Here is a 26,265-nt window from a genome sequence, read left to right on the forward strand (position 1 = left end):
GTATATTTCACCAGATCGACTTCAGATTTTGGCGGTACAATCTAAAGACCTTGGCCACGCTTAATTAAGAAGCTTTAGAGTTTCGGTGTAACGGTGTGACAGTATTTAGTTGTAGTTACAGTGCCACCTATTGGCAACAGGAAATTACATGTGCAGAAAGCTGCTTGCAACTTTGAGGATTCTGTTTGTTTTTTGTTCAGCCTTGTTGCATTGTGCGTTATATGTTACGTTTTGTTTATATTGCTGACCTGCTTACTAGGCCAACACATGAAGCAAAATGTTAAATGTGAAAATGTTATGGTGGTTACTTCTTTTTTATATCTGTTACTTATTTAGTCTCTCTTTCGAATTTGGTGCTGACTAATTTTAATTTTAAGTGCTGCTTCGATGTAGACGATTGGAATTTGTGGCTGAGATGACGAAGAGTCTCATATGTTACTGACGGTAAAAGCAGCAAATATTAGCTGCCCACCCAGGTGTCATGTTTGCTGATTAGAGCTTTGACAGATAATCAACTGTGATATGAGTTGTGACTTTAGTGGGAATGTTCATTTTTGCATTTCATTTTCACTTGAAAAAAATATAAAAATGATGATGATGTCATTTTTGCTAGGATCTGTACCAAACAAGCATGTTCCCTTACATCTGTAATATGATTTATAGTCTGGGGCATCTCTCTAGGACCACAACGCTTCATGTATAATGGTTTGTTGTGATTTTACCTTTATCCCAGCATTGCACCTCCTGTGATTTGGATATTGCACTTGGCCATATCAGTGACTACCATAGAGTCGTTTTGTCCCAGGAATAAAAGCAGAATATTACCTCTCCCACTTGAGACAAAAGCCAGATGTTAGTGGGTTTTTCTCCAGTAGGAAAGGAGCTACGGGAACAGGAACCTCTCTTTTTAACTACCAGGAAAGACTTTGATCACTGCCAGTTCCTGATCACAGAACTCCAAATGATTCAACCAAAGAGGCACAGAACATCTGACTTTAAAATCCTCCAAAACAACACAGAAAAACACAACAATGCCACAATCTGTGATAATGTCATCAACCAGAGTGTTCCATACATTTCCTGTCATATGTACCTGGTGCCCTCGAGGTCACCAAAACATCAGTCCTGGCTTTTATTGACACGGACGATCTACGTCCCACCAGAACAGAAGCCCTCCATGAGAACAGGACCTGCGTGTTATTCCAGCTGCATGACATTCTTTATTGAGGCAGCTGCCCAGGACCGTACAGCCTCCACTGTTATCCTCTCATGACTGCACCGGTGCGGCTCGCCACTGATGTCTGCAGCGTCAAACCTGTAGATACAAACAAGTCTTGGATCAAACAGTGTGGTCTCAGATATGGTTATTTAAACTCAAAGTAGAAAGTCTCAATACATTAGAAGATTGTATCAGCTAGCACTGACATGTGACTACTTGGAAGCGGTCCATAAATCTTAAAGCTGCAGGCAACTTTACACGTTGGCAGCGAGAGGCAGCTGTTTGAAAACTTTGAAGTTTTAATTTCCTGAAAATCATGTAACGAGACCATAATGGCCCATAATCCTTAATGAAAAGTGGTTGGTTAATGCTGTTTTATGGTTAAGAGATGAAGCGAGGAAGCATTGCTATTACTGAGAATCGCTCAGTGCTCACTCACAGCTGTTAAGGAAAAAATCTGAATTTTGCTTTTACGTTTGATTTGTGACTTCCTTTTGGCACAGCAGAGTCCGAGTCCAGAATTTCCTTGGCGAGTCGTGTAGATCCATAGTCTCAGTGACAGTCTCAGTTACAGAGGATTTGATACTCAGCTGTGTGTCTCTGCCACTGATAGTTCTGATTGGACAAAGCTGTGTTGCACAACAAAATTGACAACAAAAGAACTTTGACGTCTTGTTTCCGTGAAACCCACTGATGACATTTGACTCATTTCTGAAGAACAGAAGTTAACACCTGATAGGTGACACTTATTCTGTCAACACCTGCGTGGAAACCTGTAGGGCCTGAATCAGGTCGATGACTTCTGTTCTCTGATGAGAACATGTCTGATATTGTCACCTCCTGTATTGACAACAACAAGGTAGTAATTGGTTTGGTTGTTATAGCCTCGAGACTTACTTCAGAGTTGAATCAACAACACCTCGTGATGTAGAGTCAACAATACTGACTTCTTAAAGTAGGCATGTCCCCATCCTGAGTGTTTTCAGATTGAGTTTTTGCTGCTATCAACATCAAAATTTACCTAAATGTTAATTAAAAATGTGTCTGACACCGTGATAACAGCTGTAGCCCTTTAAATTCCACCTCATTTCTCACATGCTATTTGATCCAAATACTGAAGATCCTGACTCAAAACTATAAAATCGACAGGCTTTGATCATTGATATGATACGAACGAAAGTTTAACTGGAAGAGTGAAACTCCTTATGTGACACGATCAGCTCGAGAGAAGTTGTATCTCACTGTAAGAGTTGTGGAAGCTATAAAAAAACTGGCGGTTTTGCAGTGGTGTCACAGAGCGATGCTTCTTCTACCTCACATGCAATCTCTGGTTGAGCATAGACACTGGCTTGCAGAGAGCACACAAACCCGTCAGCAGCCAAGTTTGATTATGGCCTGCCATCAACTAAACTCACTGAAAAAATTAATGTTACGCTAATTAGCGACAGCCGATATGACCTATCTCTGGCGATGTTTGTCATTTTTGGTTGCTTATTTGAGTTTTACGACAGAATTTAGGGGAAAATGAAGAACAGAATGTCTGCTGATGCCAAAATGAACCACTGAGGTTTAGCAGTAGTTATATAATGGGGTTTTCTGTCAAAACTCTTTCTGACTTCACTTTAAAGGATTGTTCAGATTTTTTTCAAGTGGGGTTGTATTGAGGTACAACAGTGTATTACCTACAGTAGATGGCAGTCGGCATGCCATGAGTTTGGAGAAGCAGGCGGGAGTACTGCCACAGAAGCTAACAGCGAACATACTTAAGCCACCCAACAAAAGTCCCACATAATAAAACAACCAATATTTTTTTAAGTGTACGCTGTATTAAGAATATTTTCATCGCTTTACCTTGCCATCAGACAACGATTTCTGTCAACTTATCTATGCTGTCTTTAAAGCCAGACTCCACTGACAAAAACAACAATTTTACCTCACTGAACATGAAAGCCACTTGTCTAGCGCTGCCTCCATCAGTTAGTTAGTTTGTGTTATTGTGTGACTTTGGTGTTTTAAAGGGTTATATTGGATTCACCAAAGTCACAATAACACAAACAACTCCATTGTTTTTGTCAGTGGAGTCATAGATAAGGTTTAGGGCGCATTCACACTAGGATAGTACGGGGGGCTCGATTCAATTGGGCGAGGAATGCCGAAATATTTCACACCTTCATTTGGTCTGGTTCACTTTCACACTGCACTTTTTAAGGCGGACCAAACAGCCTGGACAACGTCATGCAGTTACAACAGCTGCTTGTTTGGGGGCGGTATTGCCCGAAACGGCCACTAACCAGGAAGAAAAAAAAGCATGAGGAAGAAGAAAACCCAGCTCATCGATTGGTCAGGATCGAAAACGGAAATCCATTGTGGGTAGCCACAAGCAACTGCAATATAGTCCTCTGACCATATATCAATAAGTGCCTGCACCGCCTCACTGCTCCACGTCTGCCCATGAGACATTTTCCAACTCTTTCTTTTTTTACCTCTGCTTCTCCCAGTTCGCGCTGGCTTTGTTTTTTTCTACCCAAAATGCACTGCACTCTACGTCACTTCCTCTCTTTGGTTTGCTGGATAGTCCGTTTGCATGTCCCACTGGAAGCGAAATGCACCAGGGTTCACTTGTAAGTGAACCCAGTTTTCAAGCGGACCAGGGTTCGCTCATTTGGTCCGCACCAAAGTGTTCGAATGAGCGTTCACACCACTACAAACGAACCGAACTATCCATGGAAGTGGACCAGCGTTTGTTTAAAGCGGACCAAATAGCATCAGTGTGAATGCGTCCATACTTTCAGTTCCAGTGTCAGAAATCGCTGTCTGACGGCAAGGTAAAGAGGTGAAGATATTCTTAATATAGTGTACAGTTAAACTGATATTGATTTCGTTACGTGGGGCTTTTTTGGGTGGCTAAAATATGTTTGCTGCTGCCCCCGGCCACAGCAGTGCATTGCTTAGCTTCTGTGGCAGTACTTCTGCCTGCTTCTCCAAACTTGGGGTGCACTGACTGCCATCCACTGTCGGTAATGCATGGATAAGTGCAACCCATTTTTAAAAAATTCAAAATATCCTTCTACTACTTGGAAAACTCACCTTAAATGAAAGACTTGACTGAAATAGTTCTTACTTTGTTATATATCTGATTCTCTTGTGTGAAATCTTTCAGCTAAAGGCCAAATTACTGTGACATTGTGTACTTCTGTTCCAAGTGAAATGCTTTCTTCATGAGCATCTTCCACACTAAATTCCTTACATATTTTTATTCCTTTGGTACAGTCCAAAAAATATCACTATGTTGCAATGCTGGATGTTGTGAGTCAGTAATTAGCTGAGATGCAGGAGTGATGCTTGTGCCGTAAATCATGTGGGAGTGTCGGGGATTGTTTAGATTAAAATCCTCTGGATATTTTGTCAGCTGTCTCATCGTTACCAGACTGTTTGGATGGAATATGTGCAGTGTTTTGAGTTGCATGGGCTGAATGTGTTTCTATCATACACAGGAGGTGTTTAAGGTGGATGATGCGAAGAAGCTTAACTTCTATCCTTTCTGAGTTTTTGTTTTTTGACATTTCCTCAGTAGCCTTGTCTCACTTTCGTTGCCTCCCATCTCTCTCTCTCTCACACACCCACATTTACACCACACACTTTTTACACCTTAGCTTTGTTTCCCTCCTGCAGCTCTCCAAACAAGCCCACTCTCCAAACAACTCCTAAACAAGTTGTCCAGAGCCAGTGTCGGGGGGAGGGGTGCGTTGGGCGGTGGCCACGGCTCGGCTGCATCCTATTAGGAATGGGAGTGTTGAAAAGGGGTGTGGCCTGGAGCCAGTAACATCTGTGCCTGTCCCCTCTGCCCCCACTGCATTCTGCAGAGAAAGGCAGAGAGAAGGAGGTTAGTGAGGGAGGGAGTGGATACGCCGAGGAGAAGTTCTCGCCGGCCAGCTGGCTGTTTGCAAGATCTCAAACAGCAGCTCATGCTATATGGCAAGTTTATCCCTTGTTTGCCCCCCGTGCCACCAGAGAGAAACAGTCTCCATCTGACTGGGATTTTCCTCTCAGGCTGATTTTGACAGCCTCTGGAATTCAAGGTGCTTATTAGAGACGACTTTGAACCTGCGTGGATTACATACCTTGCGCAGGAAATGCTCCAGTGCGTGTTGTGTTTTTCTGTCGACAGTGCAGAAAGCTGGATACTGCAGTGAGCTGAGGATATAAAGGGAATGCAACAGAGGCGAGCCCACTCCTGGACAGGGTAAGACGAGCTCAATGAATCTGCCTGTTCTACCCTGTAATCAAATGAGTGCAGGGAAAAGGAGTGCAGGAGTAGAAGCCGGCTGCTGATTGGAATGTGTGTGTCTGTGTGTTTGTGTGTGTGTGGACTGCATGTGACCAGTAGATAGTCCGAGGCTATCAGAGTCTCTGTGAGGGGAGTCGGGGCTGCTGGTTTGCTTTATCACTCCCCAGGATACAGGCTGGATTCCTCTCCCCAAGACGTAGGTGATTGTGTCATGTCTGTCTTATTAGGAGGTGTTGGTGCGGAAAAACGTTGTTACCCTAGTAACCGGGGGGGAGGGGAGGTTGACAGGGTGCTCCGACCGGGCCCCGGGGGTGATTTCATGGTGAGAGAGTTGTCCTGTGTATGGGGGGAATGCCCCATAATGACAAGGCTGGTGTGGAGATAGGGTGAGGTGGTGGTAGAAAAATGTGTTCCTGCACAGAGGCTACAAGCTGCTACCTCCCACCAGCTTCTCTCTGTGGTTTGGCGAACGCAGCCCCTTATCAGTGTCAATGTGTGTGAGAGAGGAGAGGATGGCATACTTTTTTCCACGATGGTGAGGGGGGCGGAGTGCAGATAATCAGGTCAATGAAAAGGAAAGTCACCTTGAGCAGAGAGGGGTCTGCTCGTTTCCTGTCACTGCCCATCCTTCTCAGGTTCCACCCTCGAGAGGTTATGAATCCTCTACATGTGAGCACCACGCAGACTTGATGCATTACAAAGGACTGACAGCTAGTCCTTGCAGCTCTGCAGGATTTCACGGAGCCGCTGAATGACTGCAAGCTAGGTTTTACCCTGTAATCCTTAATGGTTGTGTTATTTGTTTTTGTCCGCTGAATTAGAGAGACAATCCTATTTTCTCCCCTATAAACATCCAGAGCAGATTAAAAAGGAGGGTAATGTGCGGTGGAAAGGGCTTACATTAAATCACCCACCCACCCAGCTTGCACCGGTCACCCACCACACTGGTTACCATAGCAACTGAGGAAGAGGTAGGGATTTTTTTTTTTTTTTTTTTGTTAAAGACAGGCTGCAGCTCAGGGTATCGTAGTAGAGATTACCACGCTCTCCACGCCCCATTATTGATGATCTGAGAGGTCGTCTTGTTTACTACTCTGAAACAGATTTGTGACTAATATTGGAACGTGCCCAGCTGTGGAGCACATCATAATGTTTACTCATCCTTCTGCCACACGCAGGGAGACAGCGATGACGGCTGCTTATGAGCCGTTCAAAGTCCACAGCTCATATCTGAAGGTTCGGATCTTATATGCTGGTAGAAGCACAGATGTAATCTAGATGATAGTCAATAATGGTTCTTCCTTTCTCTTTCCTTTCTGCTGAGAGTCAGGGAGTTATTGATCCTCTACTTTAATGGTCTCCAGCCTTTTTTGTCTGATGAAACCCCACAGCTCTATCGGATAAGCCAAAGTACCCTTTCATCAACACCACCCATCATGCTTCAGATGTGCTCATCTGAACTTATTTTTAGACTTGATGTTATGTATATGATTTATATACATGTGGTTATTATTTTTGGGTGGTACTGTGTTGCAGTGGTTAGCACTGTTGCCTCAAAGCAAGAAAGTTGCAGTTTTTAAACCCATGGCCAGCTGGAGCCCTTCTGTGTGGAGTTGTATGTTCTCCAGTGTTAGTGTGGGTTTTCTCCGACTTCCTCCCGCAGTCCAAAAACATGCAGCTGAAGTTATTGTTAACTTTAATACCTGTAGGTGTGAATATGAGCGTGAACGGTTGTCTGTCTCTGTGTGTCAGCCCTGTGATCGCCTGGCACCCTTTCCAAGGTGTACCCCACCTCTCGCCCAGTGTCAGCTGGGATGCGCTCCAACCCCACCTGCGACACTTAAGGGATCAAGCCTTAACAGAAAACAATTTTTTTAATAGAGATAAATTGACCATTTTTTATGTCTGTTTGGTCAAATTTGCTTTTGCAGCAGGAAGTTTCACCCATACCTATCAATTTCAATCATGTATCCATCATAAGCTGAGGTGCTCCATCTTTTCTATTGGCTTGTTACATAGTTTTTACACAGTCTCAATCATAGCACATGGTTTTTAGGTGTTTTAGCTGACTTGGGTACATTTTTTTAAAGGGCCAATTCACCCCAAAATCAGTGGTGTGAGTTGACGAGTGTTGGAGATATCGGCCATAGAGATGTCTGCCTTCTCTTGAATATAATGGAACTAGATGACACTCGGCTTGTGGTGCTCAAAGCGCAAAAAATACATTTTAAAAACTCAACAGCAATGTCTCTTTCCAGAAATCATGACCCGGTTACTCAAGATGATCCACAGACCTTGTTGTGAGCAGATTCATGTAGGAACTATTTTCTTTCTACTGAAGTACACCAGCCAACCATATCGATGGGCAGAAGGAAGAGTGCATCTACTGCTAGCTCACCTAGCACCGCTGAGCTAGTTAACGTTAAAGCTAAGCTGAGGAGAACACCATGAATGGTCACGCTGTCACAAGCACGAGCCTTTCATCCGTGAGTTAATGCACACGGTGAAGAAGAAAGTTCAGTAGAAAGAAAATAGTTCCTACATGAAACTGCTCACAACAAGGTCTGTGGATTGTCTTGGGTAACTGGGTCATGATTTCTGGAAAGAGACATTGCTGTTGAGTTTTTCAAATGTATTTTCTTAGTGCCCTGAGCACCACAAGTCGAGTGCCATGTGGCTCCATTATATTGTAGAGAAGGCAGACATCTCTACCGCTGATCTCTTCAACGCTCAGCAGCCCATAGCAAAACAATCTAGATTGATAAACCGCCCTACAGGTAAGAGGAAAAATATGAGTTTTGATTTGGGGATGAACTTTCCCCCTTTTATTTTTCAAATTACTTGGGCTACTCCACAAACTTTCCACACAAACAGCAAGTGCAGAATGCATCGTGGGGTTAAAGTACCCCAGGTTGAGAATCGCTGCTCTCTTTGAATCTGCATTAACGCTCTTAGTAGGATTTTCCCTTTCTGATTACCCAAACATGCTGCCGTGGTTATACTGTGATGGATGTAACAGGAGTAGTGTGACTGACGGTAAAGACCCTCCTCTCATAATGAATTACAGTTTCTTGATTCTCCAGTCTTAATCATAATACACAACATTTTCCAACCATCTGCTCACTCGCTTTGGTTCATTAGACTCAAGACGTTACAGTACACTTGTTAGGAGCTGCACACACGGAACATCCAAAATACCGCAGAACAAATCAGAATTGCAAATTAATACAGCTGAGAAAAACAACCTTGTAATTTATAACCCAAACTTTAACCTGCAGGACGAACACAGATCGTAAAAGTTAAGCTGCTGTTGTAAAATAGGCGGGTGTTTTTGCAGTGTCAACATCCATGCTTTGTGTTAAACATTGCCTTTTTAGTTCAGATTTCTCACAATGATGAAGCGGCACGATACCGGCCACTCGTGGGCTATTTTTAAACCAAAATGTTCTTGTTTCAGTGTTTTGGATCAAAGCCAACAAAGTTAACACAGATGACTAAGCTGAAACTCCAGCAAGGATACTGTCGCATGTTTGAGAAGTTTCCTACTTTGCCCCGGGTCTAACCTCCACTTGAAGGGTTGACCCGAGGAAGAATGCTAACATGTTAAAGAGTGGGGGGTTGGAGAGTCTGTCTGCAGAACGAGTTTGACAACCTTGCCTGCGGAAAGAGCAGCAGTGTTTAACCTGCTTTTTAATCTCTGTCCTCCCTACATTTCAGCCGCACACTCCCCAATCTTAAATGTGCATTTTTTTGCTCTGTGCTATTATTCATTCATGGAGGAATTAAAGGGGAATATCACAGAATTACAGCTCAGTCTTATCCCTTATATCTAATCTAATCTGTCACCATTTACAAGTCGACGATCATAAATTTTCCTCGCATTCATTTGGGCGATCATACAGGTTTTTTTCCAAAGCATCCAGTATCTCTACAGATCAGACATATGGTTCCTAGTTGTGTGCAGAGCATGCTACTGTAACACAGCGCTCATTACAGTGTTAAAGTTACAACAAACACGTGGAGGCTCTGCCAGTAAATGGACCATCTCTAGGCTTTTAGATCATTGCGGCATCTCTAAAGGAAAAACTTGTAAAAAGCCAGAGGGTACCACAAATTAGATTCACCAGTGATTGAGCCTCTCCCAGGCAACAAAACAACTTCCACTGACAAACATTTGCTCATCAGCACGGGGTTTGCACAAGCCTTTGTTCATGAAGTAATTCTGTGGCCTCAGCAGGAGGAGTGAACGCAGATGATCACAGCCTTTATGCTCTGTTCCTGCTAGGTGATTATTTTTGACCAGATTATTGACCTTGACAGGTGTGGCTAGAGATACAGAAGCCTTTTTTAGCTTATCTGAGTCATCACAGCAACTGTGTCACTGGACTACACGTGTGCTTAATGAGGAAGGATGTGGAAAACAATTAGATTACCTCTGTGACATGGATAATAGAGTTCCCTGCTCTCAGTTGGAACAGATACAGCAGTGTCTTGTGTGTTGGTTACAAAGTACAGAGTAGTCTTAAGCTTTATTGTGTACCAGTAAATGTCGTGTTAAATGTTACACTTGTGATATTGGCCCACGACAGTACAAAGTTAAAATCTGCAAAGCTTAAGCCCCTCTTACACTGCCTGTTCAAGGTGGAAACTTTACACCTTTATTTGACCTTGCCGTTTTGTGTAAAAAGTACGATCATGGAGTAGGGGAAAGAGTTGTCTCACCTTTAAGCTGGCAGTAGAAGTAGTAACAGTAAAGAAATGATGTCTGTGTACAAAGGACAGTTGGCAGGATGGGATGAGGTTTGACAATTTGATGATGAATCATGTGTGCGACCCACTGCAGGAGATTTAAAAAGTAGCTGTTAGCAGTTAGCAGCTAACTCCAAGAAGAACAACTGCCAAAAATGTCCGCAAATTGGGAAAACAATGGGGCCTGTGGGGACCTTTCCCCCCAAGCAAAGGACGAGATCAGCTGTCATTTAACAGGGACAGTAAATGATTGTTATTGCCATGTTATTCCGTTGTTGTTGTAGTTGTTCAGAAAACCCTGCCAACGCATATGTTATATATCACACTAGAGGCAGACGCTGTTGTGTTACATGTCACACCTGTTACACCTCTTCTGATTCCACGATGCCAGCATTTCTTTGTAATCATGGAAAGGCGTCATGAAGAAGGGATTTGGTAGCGGCTCTATAGCGCAATCTTTGTGTAAAAATAGCTTTTAAGAAGCTTGAAACAGGGTTTTGTACTTTTTTCTTGACAAATGACTTAACGCTGAAAATTGTTACGATACCGATGGTATTGGCTTGTATACAAGTCTATGCACTGATCCGATACCACGTAGTTTATTTTAAAAATTTTATGTAGTTTTACACTCGGATAAAGCAGCACGTTCCCTGCAATCACTTCTTCTTTGCTGCTCTGAAACAGTAGCCTACACTAAGAGTTATTCTGTGCAATCACTAGCAACTACAATTTTATAGCAACAAAGAAGAATTGATTTTCGGTAAATAGCGTAACGTTAGCCGTTTGCAAAATGTCAGCGATTTGGCAATAAAGTCCCACCAGTCTAGGGTTTATCCTGAGCAATGACATACAACAATGATAGCGATCGTTTCACATCCATTTAGGGATAGTAGTAAACAGCTGTTATTTATTATTTGTAATGCAATGGTATCTGATCTGTACTCAATATTGGCTGATATGCGAGTTCAAGTGTCAGAATTTGAATTGGGAAGGGAAAACTGGTTTAGGAACATCTATACTTAAAATAGTCATTGAGCACTTAAAGGAATATAAAGTAACTACAGACTCGATGACAACGTTTTTGTAGTTCTCATTAAAGCTCCTATTTATTGTTTGTTTAACTCCACAGACAATATGGTTTAGCAAACTTGAAGTAGAAACTAGGGGTGTGACGATACATCAGTCTGGACTGATATATAGATTCGATGATCAACGATCCGACATATAGATGCAAAGTGAAAACACTGATACATATCGTCATCTTTAAGATAAGCCTTTTTTTGTCAAAATCCCATGTCAAGTTCCTGTGTGTCCAAGCGCACCTCCTTCCTAGACATTAAAACAGAGCTAGCAGCTTAGCAGCAGGCAGAAAATGGCAAGCAGCTAAGAAAAAAACAATAAGGATATACACTGATATCGTGTCACAGCGATCACAGGCTCCTGAATTGAACCAAAAATTATCTTGATAGACTTTGTGATATCATCAAATGTCATATTGTTTTCCAAAGAAAGGATATGATATCATGTCCTAATGAGATGAGTGATTTACACCCTTAGTAGAAACAAATTAACACACATATATCAACATGTTACACAGGCATCATGAAAACTGGAAAAACTACCACACCAAAAGACTCATATTACATTCCAGCATGCAAATGATTTGCACAACAGTCGCAGCTCACAGAGACTTTGTCACAGTCCGCTGTCACAACTTCAAAGTCCTACAAGATGTGAACTTTTTGAACCCGTGGCCTTGTAGACAAGAGACATTTAGTGTAAACTGTATCAGCTGGTGGAAGAAATGCTTCCTTTGTGTGTCTCTGTGCTGTTATCCCTTTCTCTGCACTCTCTCTGTATGTTAATCCTGTAATCTGAGAGCCACTTCAGCACAACTCCCTCAGCCATGTGACATTAAAGCTCCAGAGGCAATGCCTTTGTCATATCTAGACACACAATCCTGTAACGTAAATGCACATGAGTACGCAGGCATCGGAGCTGAACAGCCCTGCTACTGTAGCATGGCTGCTTTCACACTGAGGACAGTTCTGACGGCTCTCTGTTGTCTGACTGATTGATTTTAATCTCCTCTTAACCTGCCACTCAGCATTTCTGTCATGGCCCAGTTATTTTCTGATGTGTATCCAAGTCTGCGTGTGTTTACTCATTATGTTCTTGGGGTGCTATTAAGTAATTGGCAGAACAAGCGTTATGTATGCTACCCAGCTGTGCAAGACAATTGGGCACCACTGTGCCGTTGGTACATAGCTAAACCAGAGTAAATTAGACAATGTGAAAGACCATGTTCAATGTGAAAATCACTGCCAAATAGCTGCTGGTTTTCCAGAAGTAACACTGGTTGGTTTACTTTAAGTTAGCAGCTACTAAACGTTGCCTGTGAGCAAAAACATGAGAGATTTTGAGTTTTTCTGTCCTGGGAAAAAGCATCTGACATGTTCTGCAGCTGCATTGAGAAACGGAGATTGTTTTATTACTCTTGACTGCTGTTACTATTGAGCATTTTGTGGTTGGATCAACACAGTTTTGAGTTTCACAGGTTAAGCAAACTGCTCCGTGTCCAAATGCTGGGCTGCTGATTGATTTTCAGCAGGGCAGCTCCGAGCTGAAAGGACTACCAGCAGCCCTCGCTGTGTGACTCCTGAGCCTTTTGTTTGCAGCTGTCCAAATTGATCCAAAATAAATTACCAAATGCAGTGCACAACAGTTGCGGGGGTTTCCACAAGTCCATAAACCTCTTGAGTGAAGCACAGGGCGATCTCCAAACCATGAACTGTGTCTCCAGTGGGCCTTTTTTAATATACTTTTATTTTGTCAGTGTGAGAAACACTGGATGCATTGGAGTGGTATGAAATGACCCTACCTATACAACTCAATTGCCAGACTACATGTTGGCATTGTATGTTTCTGCAAACCACGGATATGTAAGATTTGTACATTATTATAAGCTGATATGTTGAAACTTTTCTCTTTAGGCACAAAAAACATTCGGTTTTGGTTAGGAAAAGATCATGTTTTGGCCTAAAACAGCCGTTTTTGGTGGCACCATCGAAGCTGAAAATGATGCAGATGTCTTGTTAAAGAAGACCTGCTTTTGGTGGCTCAATCCCCGCTGGAAACATTGCCACTGTCTTGCAAAAGAACACTCACTTTGGTGGCACCATTGTCACTGGAAATGACACAGATGTCTCACTAAAAAACACTTGCTCTCGGCACAATTGCCTCATGAAATATTGCAAAAGTCTTGCTAAAGAACACCTGCTTGTAGTGGCACCATCGTCACTAGAAAGTCAGCTCATATACATGTAACCAGAACTACATCATGTTGATTTGATACATATGAAACTTTCATATATAACATATCTGTGTTTTGCAGAAACACAAAACACAGATTTGCTCCTGGCGACTGGTCTGACCTATAATGTTGCTTTGCATTGAAAATACTGCGATGAGATGATCACCAAATTGCAAGTCTGATCCATCCCAAATCCTAAATCAGAAAAGAAGATTAAACTTCTGTGCACCAAATGCCTCTCTGGTCTGCCTATAACACAGCAGCTGCAGCTATACAGCACAACCAGTCAGTTAATAGCAGCTGCATTTTTTGGTTTTTACAGCTAAACTCAAAACAACACATTAAGTTATTTGGGTTTTGTGCAGCTTTTAATGTGACCTCATGATTAAAAGCATGAATGAATTTAGGGATGCAGCCAATGGTTATTTTCATTATCGGATAATCTGCTGGTTACATTCTAGATGAACCGTTTGGTCTGAAAAATGTCAGGAAATAATGCAAAGTGTCCATTCCAGTTTCTCAAAGTCCACGGTGATGTCTTCATATACCTTTTGTCAATCCAAAACCCAAAGATATTCAGTTGAGTGTGATAGAAAACAGAGAAAAGCAGGAAATCTCCACATTTGAGTCTGTCATTTTTGCATTAAAAATGACTTAAACGATTAAGCATTTATCAAAATGGTTAGCGACCATTTTTCTGTCGATGGCCTCATCAGTTAGTTGGCCAGTCATTGTAGCTGTACTTAGGTTAGAGGAATAACGCAAGGAGAAGAAGTAACTTGACACTTTATTGATTCCATTATCTGTGACAAATTTCATTTTAGTTTGCTCCCTCCACAGAGAGGTCGCAGGTCAGGGTTAGACTGAACCGTGTCCCTGGAGCATTGACGTGTCTCACTCAAGGACATTTTAAAAAGGCAGATTATTTCTTATTATAGCCCCTGAGCCCAAGAGAGACATAATGTACCTCTTTTCAAAACAAGGTGAGGCAGCCGTGCTGCATAGTATTGATTTTCATTACTGCTTTCATATTCTCATCCAAGGTTCCCTCCTCCACCTCCACCTCTGGCTATACCCAGCTCAATTAGAGACGTAGCAGAGTTGCTCTGCTGTGTCTTGTCCCAACCAACCTTACAGCCACTTATGATTCAGGCAGCCATAGCAGCTGTAGATATCAAAAATTAAAAGTAGATCTCAGCGCCAGAAAGTGCTGATAGACGCCAGCTGGTGCAGGAGAAGGTATTTCACACATCTGCTTTCAATACACTACTGTCCACTGTGTTCTCTCTCCAAGGCTGGATTCCTGTGTAAAGTCAGGCACATTCTGGCTTATTAGCAACAGCTTTTAGTTGACCTTTTAGTATTTAATAAATAATACATAAAGGCAGCGCTGTGATAGGCTGGCGACCTGTCCAGGATGTACCACACCTCTCACCCAGTGTCAGATGGGATAGGGTCCAGCCCCGCCCGACCTCTAGCAGGATAAGCGGTTACGGAAAATGAATGAATGAACAAAGACACCCATGTTTGACAGACAAGATAATCACTATTAGATTGCATGTTTTGATTTGGTTTGGTTCATAAACAGATTTTTTTGTTGCAATTAGTGTGATTGCACATTTTTGCAAATTTCCTTCATGTCTGGCAGCATTTAGAACGTCAACATGCTGTTATTAAATGAGTCTAAGGCTCAGAGGTGTACAGGCTAACGTCAGCTTTTCAAAAACATGTCGTGGAGATACTCATCAAATTCAAATTAAGGATGAAGCTGACTCATCATAGGAGTAACACGTGAAAGTTCTCCTTCCGGTACTCAGTGACAACGATCCCACTCTGGAAAGTGTCCCACCACCTGCTGGTTTTACTGGGCCTGATCCAAAACCGTTGATTCTGGCGGACATTTCAAACTGCAGATACTGAGGTGGAGCAATTTACTCTGGACATTGCAGATGCCTCCGTTCATCAGTGAACTGGTGCAGCAATACTACGTTTAAGTTTACAATAGTCCTCCTTATAGGAACACTGCAGCACCAGCGACCCAAACAAGACCAGAGAAATCGAACCCACATTATTTTCACTGCACAGTTTACCATCAGTGTTGATGCCATTCAATATAGATCTTGGAAGTAAGTTACAATAGTTAAGGAGGCTGAAGAGAGGAGTAAAATGTATGAAGCAACATCAGAGAAAAGAATAAAGACAGCGGGATGAGAATCATCAGATCATCTTTGAATTCGTTCTCTCTGTTCTTCATTCCTCTTCGCACATGTTTGGTAACGTGAGCATCTCTCTGTGTTTAGCTTAAGATGCTCCTCTCTGCCTCTGCCTTTTCTCCAGCGGACACTGACACTCGTGCAGGTTTTTGCAGAGAGGTCTTGGGCGGGCACCATGCACGGGCTCACACTCACTTTACAAACACTGGGATTCTTTTTACAGTCTGGAGTCGCGCCAGATCACCCGCCAAACCACATGGTCACGAAAACAACAAGGCTATCCAAGGATAGAAATCTCCCTACAGACAAAGAGAGAAGTGTTTGTGTGGATATGGGTGGGCGGATTTAATTATTGGATGTGTATGAATGAAGGAGAGTACAAGAAAAATCTTCCTCGTGATGTAACCGGCGGCCTACAAAAGTCATGTTTCTCCAAGTACAGTTCAAAAGTTGATTTGTGTCTGAATAAACAGCATTCTTCTTAATTTTACGGATAGTGCAGCTGTTATGTGGCATTTTCATCAACTTGCAGACTGTTAACATTTCAAACCTGCCTGCTACCATGATAAGTCCTGGAAATAACCATTAATTCTGCCGGCTTTTACTGCCTGGACAACTGCGGGTCAGTTTGACTGAGTGGGTCTGTATGTGCTTGTTTTAGGATTTGGAGTAATCTGTGTTTCTTCTCAGTTGGAACAGGTGACAGTGGAAGGTGTTGTTGTAAGGGTGTTTTTCAGGGTCACAAAGCTCACCTGGCTATGAGAGGAATGTCCTCTTGTTCTAACAGGCCTCTGTTATGTTGGGAACCTTGACCGTCTGACAGACAACCTCCGGGGGCTGATGTCGGAGCACTCAGGTCTCACAGGTTAACAATTACAGCACAAACAAAAAGTTTTCACAGCGACAAAGTCTGCATGTCAAGATCTTAAGGGGCCAGTTCCTCTTACCTGTAGTGCTGTTTGGCAGTCTAGATTGTTTTGGTGTTAGTTGCTGAGTGTTGGAGATGTCAGCCGTAGAGATGTCTGCCTTCTCTACGATATAATGGAGCTAGATGGTACTCAGTTTGTGGTGCTCAAAGAGCCTAAAAATACATTTGAAAAACTCAACAGCAATGTCTCTTTACAGAAGTCATGACCTGGGTACTCAAGATAATCCACAGACCTTGTTGTGAGCGGTTTCATGTAGGAACTATTTTCTTTCTGCTGAACTACACCTGTCACCTGTTCACCACTGAGAAGGGAGCATCTACTGCCGGCTTACCTACACCCTTTTTGACAGGCATGGGCTGGCTCGGCTTGGTTTGGGCCTTCAGCCCAGCACTGCAGAGATTTGCATTTCCATTACAACATGGCTACCTTCTTGAAGGTGTGTCTTACACTGATGATGGCTTTTCTTGAGTGATGACGTTTTAAAGCAGTGCTGATCCACCGTTTAACCCCCTGTTATTTATGCTGCATGTGTTTTTTCACAGCAAGACAGGTGAAAGAAGTTTACCTGTTGGAGGTGAACTGTTAGCAGAAGTGCAGTCAGAGCCTGTTGTCTGCAGCTCTTCATCAACATCTCACTGTGGCTGTTTCTGCTTTCACTTTCCTCCCTGCTGTATTATTAGCCTTACCTTTATTGACAAAAAGCCGCTAACAAAGTTCCGCTAATTCAGTAATAACACTTTAATTTCCTATAGATTCTTCGCAGTAAAAGTCCCCCGTTATTTTGCTATGTAAAAACTTAGCAAAATAACGAAATGTTGAGTTTTCAACTTCAGACAACCTCTAATACAGGTGAATAGCAAACATGAAACAGTAAAATAAAGCAGATATCTAAAGTAAAAACAGGATGCAGGAGAGAAACTAAACTCCAAACCACAGAGATTCAGTTAGAAGCTACAAAAGTACTGAGAGCTGAACACACAGAGACCTTTAAAAAAGCCTTTCTCGGGCCGTCGGTTTAATTGATAGAGCAGGCGCCTTGTGTAGCGAGATGTACCACTACCCGCTTGAGGGCGGCTTTTGGACCTACTCAGGAGAAGGTCCATATCTGGTGGCGTGGCATGGCACGTCGAAACTGACAATGGAAACACAAATTGGCGTGGCATGACTTTACTCGGGACAGCCAAGAGTGACAATGGAAAAAGGGAACTAGCACCACTGAGCTAGCTAACATTACAGCTTAGCCAAGGAGGACGACATTGATGTTAGCATCTTGCACTGAGCCTCCCATCCATGAGTAGATGCACTCTTCCACCTGCACGTCAGGGTAATTGTGGTTGCTGTTGTTGTTCATTTCTCCCTGATTTTGGATCATATTCTTGCTGGAACATGTCTGGTTGTGAAGATTTAGCTCTGGAAGTTTTTATTGGTGTTTTTTCACGGTAAGAAGTGCTGATGTTCTCCGTTACTATCACTCCCCTGGCTGCAATTATGGTACAGAGACCCCGAGATGCGGAAGACCCAGAAATACGGAGAATCAGAGCAGATTGGGCTTTTTTGAGATCGGGGCTTGAAGAGACAGGCGCTAAACGGATCTTTTCAGACAGAGGGTGAATACAGGTGTTCCAGCACAGTCAGTCTGATCATTAAAGCATGTAAACATGTTCTAGAAACCCAAAAGACATGCATGAGCCTGGACAGAAGCACGATGGGTTCCCTTTAAACGCCCCCTCTCCTTGTGCCCTCCACACACGGCCAAGCTGTGGCACATCCACAGGTTCCTGTAAGCTGGATGGGGACCAGCGCTGTCCCACTCTGGCTCAGGGGTTTATACAAAGTTTACAGCTCGCTTCAGCTAATGGAAAAGATGGGCAGTTTCGTGGACTAATATGGTCAAAGAGGGCTTTGAATTGCTTGTTCCCTTCATGCTAGAATAGACGGTGAGCGTGAAGCCAAGCAGCTGCTGCTGCTGCTGCTGCTGCTGCTGAGGTCTCTGGTAGTCTATTTGGAAAAGTCAAGGATGTGTCAAAATAAATACACCATTCAGTGTGTTAGGAAGGGTGGGCTGCTGTGTACTTTATCCCACGTGTGGCCTTTTGGCCTCGGGCACCTTGTCTGTGTACACTACAAACTTTGTATATTCAGGTATTTGCTGAGTGGAGAGGAGTGGATATTCTAGTGATGGAATAAAGTTGGCTATTGTTCGTTTTGTTTGACAGTTTGCCCGGTTATTACGAGTCTATTGGCCACCAAGAGACAGATTGTAATTTGGACGAATGTGTTTTATGTCTGATTAAGTGGTCATTGCAACAATTTATTATCAACACAGTTTACCTTGGAACAAAATATTAAATCGTTAAACGGCATTTTATCTTTTTTTGTTTTAAAGTGTTTTGATTATATTCCTTTTGGGGATTTGCTTCTTTTGTTATTGTTGGCATCCGTACATTAAAGGAAACATATTTAAAACAAACGTTAACAGGATGAAATATGAAAATAATATGACAGATTTCAGGATTTTGTGGTGCTTGGAAAAAGTCTCTGACAGCTTTAGTGGCTGTTCCAAATTTGAAAAGTACAGCTGTTGGATCGGGGAAACACAGATGAACCAGAAAAGTGACTAAAATGGGACAGTGATGGCATCAGGCTTTATTTAGGTAGACCACAAAATGGACTACTTATTGACTCTACTTAGACGAAGTTGCCACAGGAAATGTCCTCACTTTCCCTTTAGATAACTTTAGCTGTCGTCTGTCGCACTGGGACCCGCAATCTTCGATTACAGCGAAGTACGTGACCTGACCAGGTTAAATTTGGACTGCATCACACTGCAAATGATGCGTTCTGTCTGGGCAAAGCCTCTGACTTGTAGGAAAACATTGGGAAAGGTCAAATGAACTTGGTTATGTTCAGCGGGCTGTCGGTCACCAAGAAAAGACGTCCAGAAATTCCTGCAGGTCAGCGCAGCCTCTGTGGTTATGATACTTGGCCTCACACAGCTCTGCACAGCAGGAAGGGGAGACAGACGAGCTGTTTTTGTGACATGCTGACGACGGTGTCCTCGTGGATGTGTGGACACCATGTCTTTATTTGCCAGACAGCAGAGAGGTCTTGTGTACTTTATTCCATTATTGCTGCTTGGAGTCGAGCCAGCAGCTCTAAGAGCACACGCCGCAGCTGTCTCGTCTCTTAGCCCGTGTGTTTGTACGAGTCAGTAGTTTGTTACAAATCAAACATGTTTGTGTTTTCAGGAGCGAGGTTCAAGGTCTGTCTTGTCTCAAGATTCAGTTTTTAACTTTAGCAACAGAGGAAAGTGTCACTCTTTATGAATGAATAGCTGTAACTAAATAACCAAACGCTCCATGTTCATCTGATCTCAGGTCCAAACACCGTCTGAAGATAAGACATAAATATTAAACAACACGAACAATCTACAGTCCTGCTTGCAGCTCTGTGAGGTTGTACTTTATCCTAAAGCTAGCATGGCGACATGCTCACGACATGCAGATGTTTAGCAGGTATAACGCTGACAATGTTCTCCATCTTATGCTGCATCCAAAATCACACACTGTGCACTACAAGCTCTATATGTGTCATTTTGTGTAACATATTTCTGTATGAATAAACAGTAGCATGTATCTTTTTAGACACACTGAGCTGTAATTGCCACATAACCTCCAGAGAGCCTCCTAGCCACATGGAAACATGTTACCATGTAACCATGGTAACCCGTGCCAACCTCAGCTGTACTGGCAATTTAAAAATAATTTTGCAAATATAGTCCGCCTAGCAAAATGAAATCTTATACCCACACTCAAACTGAAGGGTTATTGACGTTACAGAGCTGTCTTGGTCGCTGTCCGCCAATGTCTTTTGTGAATGTTTGTCACTACCACATTGCATTGTGGGATATTTATGCTGGTGTAGTGTCCAGTGTTTCGATAATGTGATATTTCAACAGGCACTGTAGGTGAATCAACATACTATTGGTTTCCTGCCAAGGTCTCAGACTTACTAGAAGATCTCACATACTGTTATATCGTGCTAAAAAGCATGTTAGCATGATATTTAGGATGCAGCATTAGTTTAGACGTGTTAGCATGTGCACATTTTCCAATTTGCACTAAACACAGGTGCAGCTGGGGCTGACAGGAATGTGATTAGTTGTAAACCAAAGAATTGGAGACTTTGAAATTCTGAGCTGATGGTGGCACGAAATGAAAAGTTAATGGATCACCAAAGTTATTAGACATTACCTTAAGGGGAATCTTAAGTGCTATAGCATGGGCAATTGGACTTTCTTGAAGATGTTTTGCCTCTCATCCAAGAGGCTTCTTCAGTTCTTGAACAACTTTAAGAACCTTTTCAGTTGGATGAGAGGCGAAATGTCTTCAAAAAACTCAAGCAAGTCCAGTTGCCTACGATATAACACTTCTGATTACCATGACCTGTCTTCGAGACAGGTCTTCGAGACACTCACTCAAATGTCAAACACCTGGTGGCGCTAGATGAAGTCAGAGGATCACCAAAGTCATTAGGATTCAGTCTGTAGGGCTGCACAATTTCAATTTAATTTCAATCCTTCCAGTTCCAGTCAGAACGACTGACACACCAACATTACCCTCCCTAGATTCTCTTGCTACTAGCACCAGCCCAAAATATCCCTTAAGAAGTTTTTGGGCACACTGGACCTTCACCTGGCAGGACATAACTTTCTGTAATGTGCTCAACCCTCCTCGTCAATGCAGTTCATTTCTGACAGCTGATCTTGATGTATTTTTATCTGTGATATAAAGGCAGGGCAGACTGGCAACAGGATCACACACATTTCATACATTACTGGTGAAAGTACAGCTGCTGGAGACCAAACCAAGTGTGTGATTATGTCTACGTAAGTTGGAGAGCCAGGAAGGGAAAGTCTGGTGTTGATGGTTATCAGAATGATTGAGGCAGTGTATGTTTGAGTGTGACGTAGTCTCCACAAGCTGTAAATCTCACCTGTCATTTGAACAGCACGCAGGCTGAATAACACACCTTATAATGACTCGTCCCAGAGTTCACAAGAGGGCCTGTTTTTTGCATTTCACCCACGATGACCAAGCCGGTCTTCAAAACCACAAAAGGCCTCACACACCTCTCTCACCATGGTCATTGTAAACACACCCCTCTAATCATCAGTCGTTAGGTCTTTAGAGGAAAGCTGATGCTGAATAGGAAGGAAGGGGAGATGAAAAGGCCTGAATACACTAATCCTGGCAAATTATGGTCTCCATTTCAAACATCACACTCTCACGGGGCCCTATTGTGTAAACTATATAATGAATTCTTTCATTGCTCGCCCTCACTGATACGCTGCATTGTGCTCTTATTTCAAAAATTATGACCCTTCATCATTAACTCTTTCCAGGGGCAGAGGGTTCAGTTGGAAGTATGGAAAACTCGATAGATAGATTTTGTGTCGCCCAGCTGCTAATAAGTAACAGTTCTGCAAACGTCAACATATGCGAGCCAGTTTGTCCCTCGGGTGTTGGTGTGGGGCCCCGGATTTCATCCATGAAAGCAGAGAGTAATAATATTTGTATTTAATACCATTTAAATGTGCGTGCATTTGTATTCATGGACCGTATTATCTGCTATTGTTTATCTGTCTTCAAAAAATCTGCTTCTGTTATTGATTTTTGCAATGTCCATTTAAATAACAGAAAGTCACATGGTGAAGACAGCACTCCGCTGTGTGAGACCAGATTTTGTTTTATGTTGAAAACTCATCGTGTCCCTTCTCCGTGTTCACAGTACTCTCTGACGGAGGCCGAACTCTGAGGTGGAGGGGGCTGTAAAGAGGCCCTGAAGGAGCCTCCCACCCTCCCTACCTGACCAGCCGGACGCAGCGGACAGCCATGGCTCCCCGGAAACGTGGTGGCGGCGGCAGCCGTGGTGGCCTCTCCTTTTTCTTCTGCTGTTTTAACAGCAATGATCACCCGGAGATCACCTACAGGCTCAGGGAGGACTTCGCCCTGCAGGCCATGGAGCCGGCACTGCCGATGCCGGGATATGACGAGCTGGATGGCATGTTCTCCGAGTTGGTGGTAAGACTTTATTCTGCTTTGTCTTGTCAAAGAAATTCAGACCAGAGTATTTGTAAGACATTAAAAGAAATGTTTAGTAAATCATTTCTAACATTTGGAGTAAAGGACAAATCTGGTGTTATTTTATATAGTTTTACGGGAAACTTTGGTATTTCATCCACCTGGACCCTATTTTCTCTTGGTTTTGTGACTAATTGACTAATGGGAACATGAATTTCTGACATTGATCCAGTATTGAGTGGGACCAGCCTGCAATTTGGGCAATAGTGCACGGTCAATGTTCATCCATTAACAGTGCCTGTTTTCGCCAATGACAGGCTCAGATTGTTATAAAGGGGCTTTCAAATCAGGGACCCAGGCCCAGCTCTGAGTACCCTTGACCTCAAAGTCCAGTTTGTTTAGTGTGAATACTTTGTACCATAATTCGATCCATGCCCACACCATATTCGAGACCACCGTTCATGTGTATTCTGGTATTATGCGCATCAGTTATCAACACCAACTGTACCAAAACACAGAAGTGGACTGCCATTACGTTGACTACAACAAGTTTTTATCCGGTTATGAAACTGTCTCAAGTTAATAATGATGCCTCTATGTCAGACAGCAGTGCAGCCTGTCGAAAACAGTCCCAGATTCTGCTTCACTGTCACCTTCAATCTGCAGTCAGAGCTCCTCTGGTCAGGAGCAGAGTGTCACCTCACTACTCCTCCACTCCCCGCTAATGATGGTCCCCAGGGCAGCAGTGTCCATCTGTGGCGGCCTTTTCTACACCATAGCATGACAAAAATGTCACGTAGATGATGACAGAAGTGTACTCCGGTATGGAACAACATTGTTATGTGAAAGCTGAGCAGCGGGGGACTGTAGATGAGGGGAGATTGTACTCAGGCACGGTGCTATTTAAGCATATCTAATATGAAAACATCTGGCAACATTATGGAAAGCACCCTGCAGAGAAAGTTGACATTTTTCTTTACATTGTGCTTTATTTGGTCTGTTTATTATTGTGTCTAACCAAATGTCACTCAGAGTGTCATTCTGTAATCCTGCAAGTAGAGTTGTTGCAGGAAGTCAATAAAAAAAAACAGACTGGATCAAGCGAAAGGTAAAGAGAAACCTTATATTTCTCCGCAGAGTGCTTTCCATAATGTCAGACACTAACTTAACACTCATTTACACCTGGACCCATCTAACCCTAACGACCAACATGATGGCCGGGTGGGTCAACGACTTACATGTGACCTCAACGACTCTCTTAGGGTTCACACCCACACAGGGTTTACAGCCTGCGACTCTGCACTGAACTGAAGGAGGCTCTTGGGTGAGAGGTGAAACGTCTGCCTCAAACTCAAGCAAGTCCAGTTGTCTACGATGTAGCATCTAAGATTACCATGACCTGGATGACTGAGAATCTTCACCAACACGTTGGACACTAACAATAACAATCTGAGCCTGTCAGTGGCAAAAACAAGAACTTTTAGTAGACATACATTGACAGTGTGCTACTGCCCTGAACGGTCATTTGCCAGCTGCCAGCTCCAACTACTCTCTCAAGACTGGACTAATATCAAAAATAGTTATTCCCAATAGTCATTTAAACACAAAAACATGGGAAAATAGAGTCCAGGTTAAAAAATACTCAAGTTTCCTTTTAATGTCATCATCCTTTTTGCCAGTTTAGCTAAAGCCTGATACAGAGTGTTCCTCTGTGTCAAAAACTACTGCGTAAAACATATTAATGAGCCTTGCCATTACACAGAGTGACCTGTTTTTATTACCATGAACATTACCTCTGTGTTTTATTCTGAGTTGATCCCACATTCACCATCCTGCTGTAAATACTCACTCAAGCCCCAAATGTTTATTAATCCGCAGCTCAGAATAGTTCCCCAACAAATGCTCTGTTTGCTGCTGTTTGGGTAACGTTTGCCAAAAACTGCAGTGTTAATATTTGTCAGTTGTTATAAAAGGTTTCAATTGCAGTTAAATTGGAGACAAGCGAGAGATGAAATTTAAATATTTGTGTTTATACATTAGATGTCTTTAAAATATAATATTACCTCATTGTTTACTGTCTGTTACATGTTAAGACATTCCCCAACAAACTGTCACTTCCTCCCAGTTTACACTGTCTTGTGAGTAACGGGGCCAGACTGCCATTCTTCCTCTGTCTTATTGTCACTTCTAATTTGTCGTGCTCTCCTCTCTCCCCTGCCCCATTTTCCTCTCCCGCGGTTGCCACAGTAATCTAAGCATGACATTTTTGCACATCAATAGACCTCATTCAGGAACTCTTAGTGTCTCGGCCTCCTCCATCTGCTAATTGCTTGTTTTTGTCTCCCGCCCTTTATGAAGACATAATTGAGTGAGTTGAGTGTGACGACAAGGAGGCCTTCAGTTGCTCTGTTTACCAAGAGAAAACAGCCACGTGCTTTTCTCTTCGCCCAGTGTGAGCCACCATGTGCGTGTATAATCCGAACAGGCTTGCTGGAAAAAAGACCCGCGTTGTGGAATGAGTTAGGGCCATCTGGTCGGTTACGATCAATTAAACCAGACCTTTGAACCTCAGATTCATTGAGAAAAGTTTTCCAGAAACCCTTAAGTCCAGGTGAAGCTTCTTTTCCCATCCTATGTTTGAAGAGTTACTCTCACTCAAACAGAAGACCTGCAGTAAAACATACATTTAAATCATACCTACCATTCACTAGAAGGCTTAGAAAAAGACTTAAGTCTGACACACTATCACATCCAAAGACAATGTCGATTTTTAGCCACTAATTATAAGATTTTGCAGAGACTGTGGATCTTGCAGAGTCACTATTTGCAATACTACAACTTGATTCCTTTTAAGATGATTCCCATCCTGCTCCTGGTGGAAAATGCCACACCAAACTCCCTTTAAGGAATATGACATGTTAACAATTCCTTAAGTGTCTGCAAAAAATACATAACTTTTGAAACACAAGATACAAGGCGACATATGTCAACAGTATTCTTGTTAATCCAGCATCAATATAATCCATAAAGATAAACTGTATTTGCGTACAAACTTTACAGAGACTGTGGGAGTGAGAGGCCAAGTCTTTTTTAAAAATTAAGATTTCTCACTAAACAAGTGCCAGTTGGTCGATAAGGAACACACCGAATTAAACACCAACCCTTGTCCACTGCATAGCTCAACCAGGTTCTCCTCCTTTTCTACAGTCCAAGAGAACAGAGACTTGTTCATGTTTTTGCACCTCCCTCAACTCCCCTCCATGTTTACTGTCCACTCGGTTTGCTGCTTTGGTTTGTCTGGTGCTGGAGAGGATACAGCTATTGGTTGTTGTCATTGACCTGCGCTATTTGCATGAGCCAAGTTGAAAAACTTAGGGTAATAGTAAACATTTATTGGAACATCAAGACCAAAAAAAGACTGATTTAGTGTCCAGTGTGTAGGATTTAGAGGTATATATCGGCAGAAATGGA

The 26,265-nt window shown here is 42.7% G+C and overlaps 2 protein-coding genes across 4 annotated transcripts in view; one reads left to right on the plus strand and one right to left on the minus strand.

Moving 5' to 3' along the window:
• Positions 1 to 26,265, minus strand: part of LOC126398464 (trans-L-3-hydroxyproline dehydratase) — a 263,012-nt gene that overhangs the window by 199,802 nt on the left and 36,945 nt on the right. The window lies entirely within an intron of this gene.
• LOC126398442 (disheveled-associated activator of morphogenesis 1-like) overlaps positions 1 to 26,265 on the plus strand; it is a 73,346-nt gene that overhangs the window by 16,925 nt on the left and 30,156 nt on the right. The window contains exons 1-2 of one of the 3 annotated variants that reach the window (XM_050057785.1): positions 5,063 to 5,462; positions 22,502 to 22,794. In XM_050057785.1, coding sequence (XP_049913742.1) covers positions 22,606 to 22,794 — 189 coding nt within the window. In that variant the 5' untranslated portion in view covers positions 5,063 to 5,462; positions 22,502 to 22,605. Of the gene's footprint in view, positions 1 to 5,062; positions 5,463 to 22,501; positions 22,795 to 26,265 lie in introns of those variants that run through there. The other 2 variants (XM_050057783.1, XM_050057784.1) reach the window with 2 other exon arrangements.

Source organism: Epinephelus moara, chromosome 12, assembly GCF_006386435.1.
Source record: "Epinephelus moara isolate mb chromosome 12, YSFRI_EMoa_1.0, whole genome shotgun sequence".
NCBI lineage: Eukaryota > Metazoa > Chordata > Actinopteri > Perciformes > Serranidae > Epinephelus > Epinephelus moara.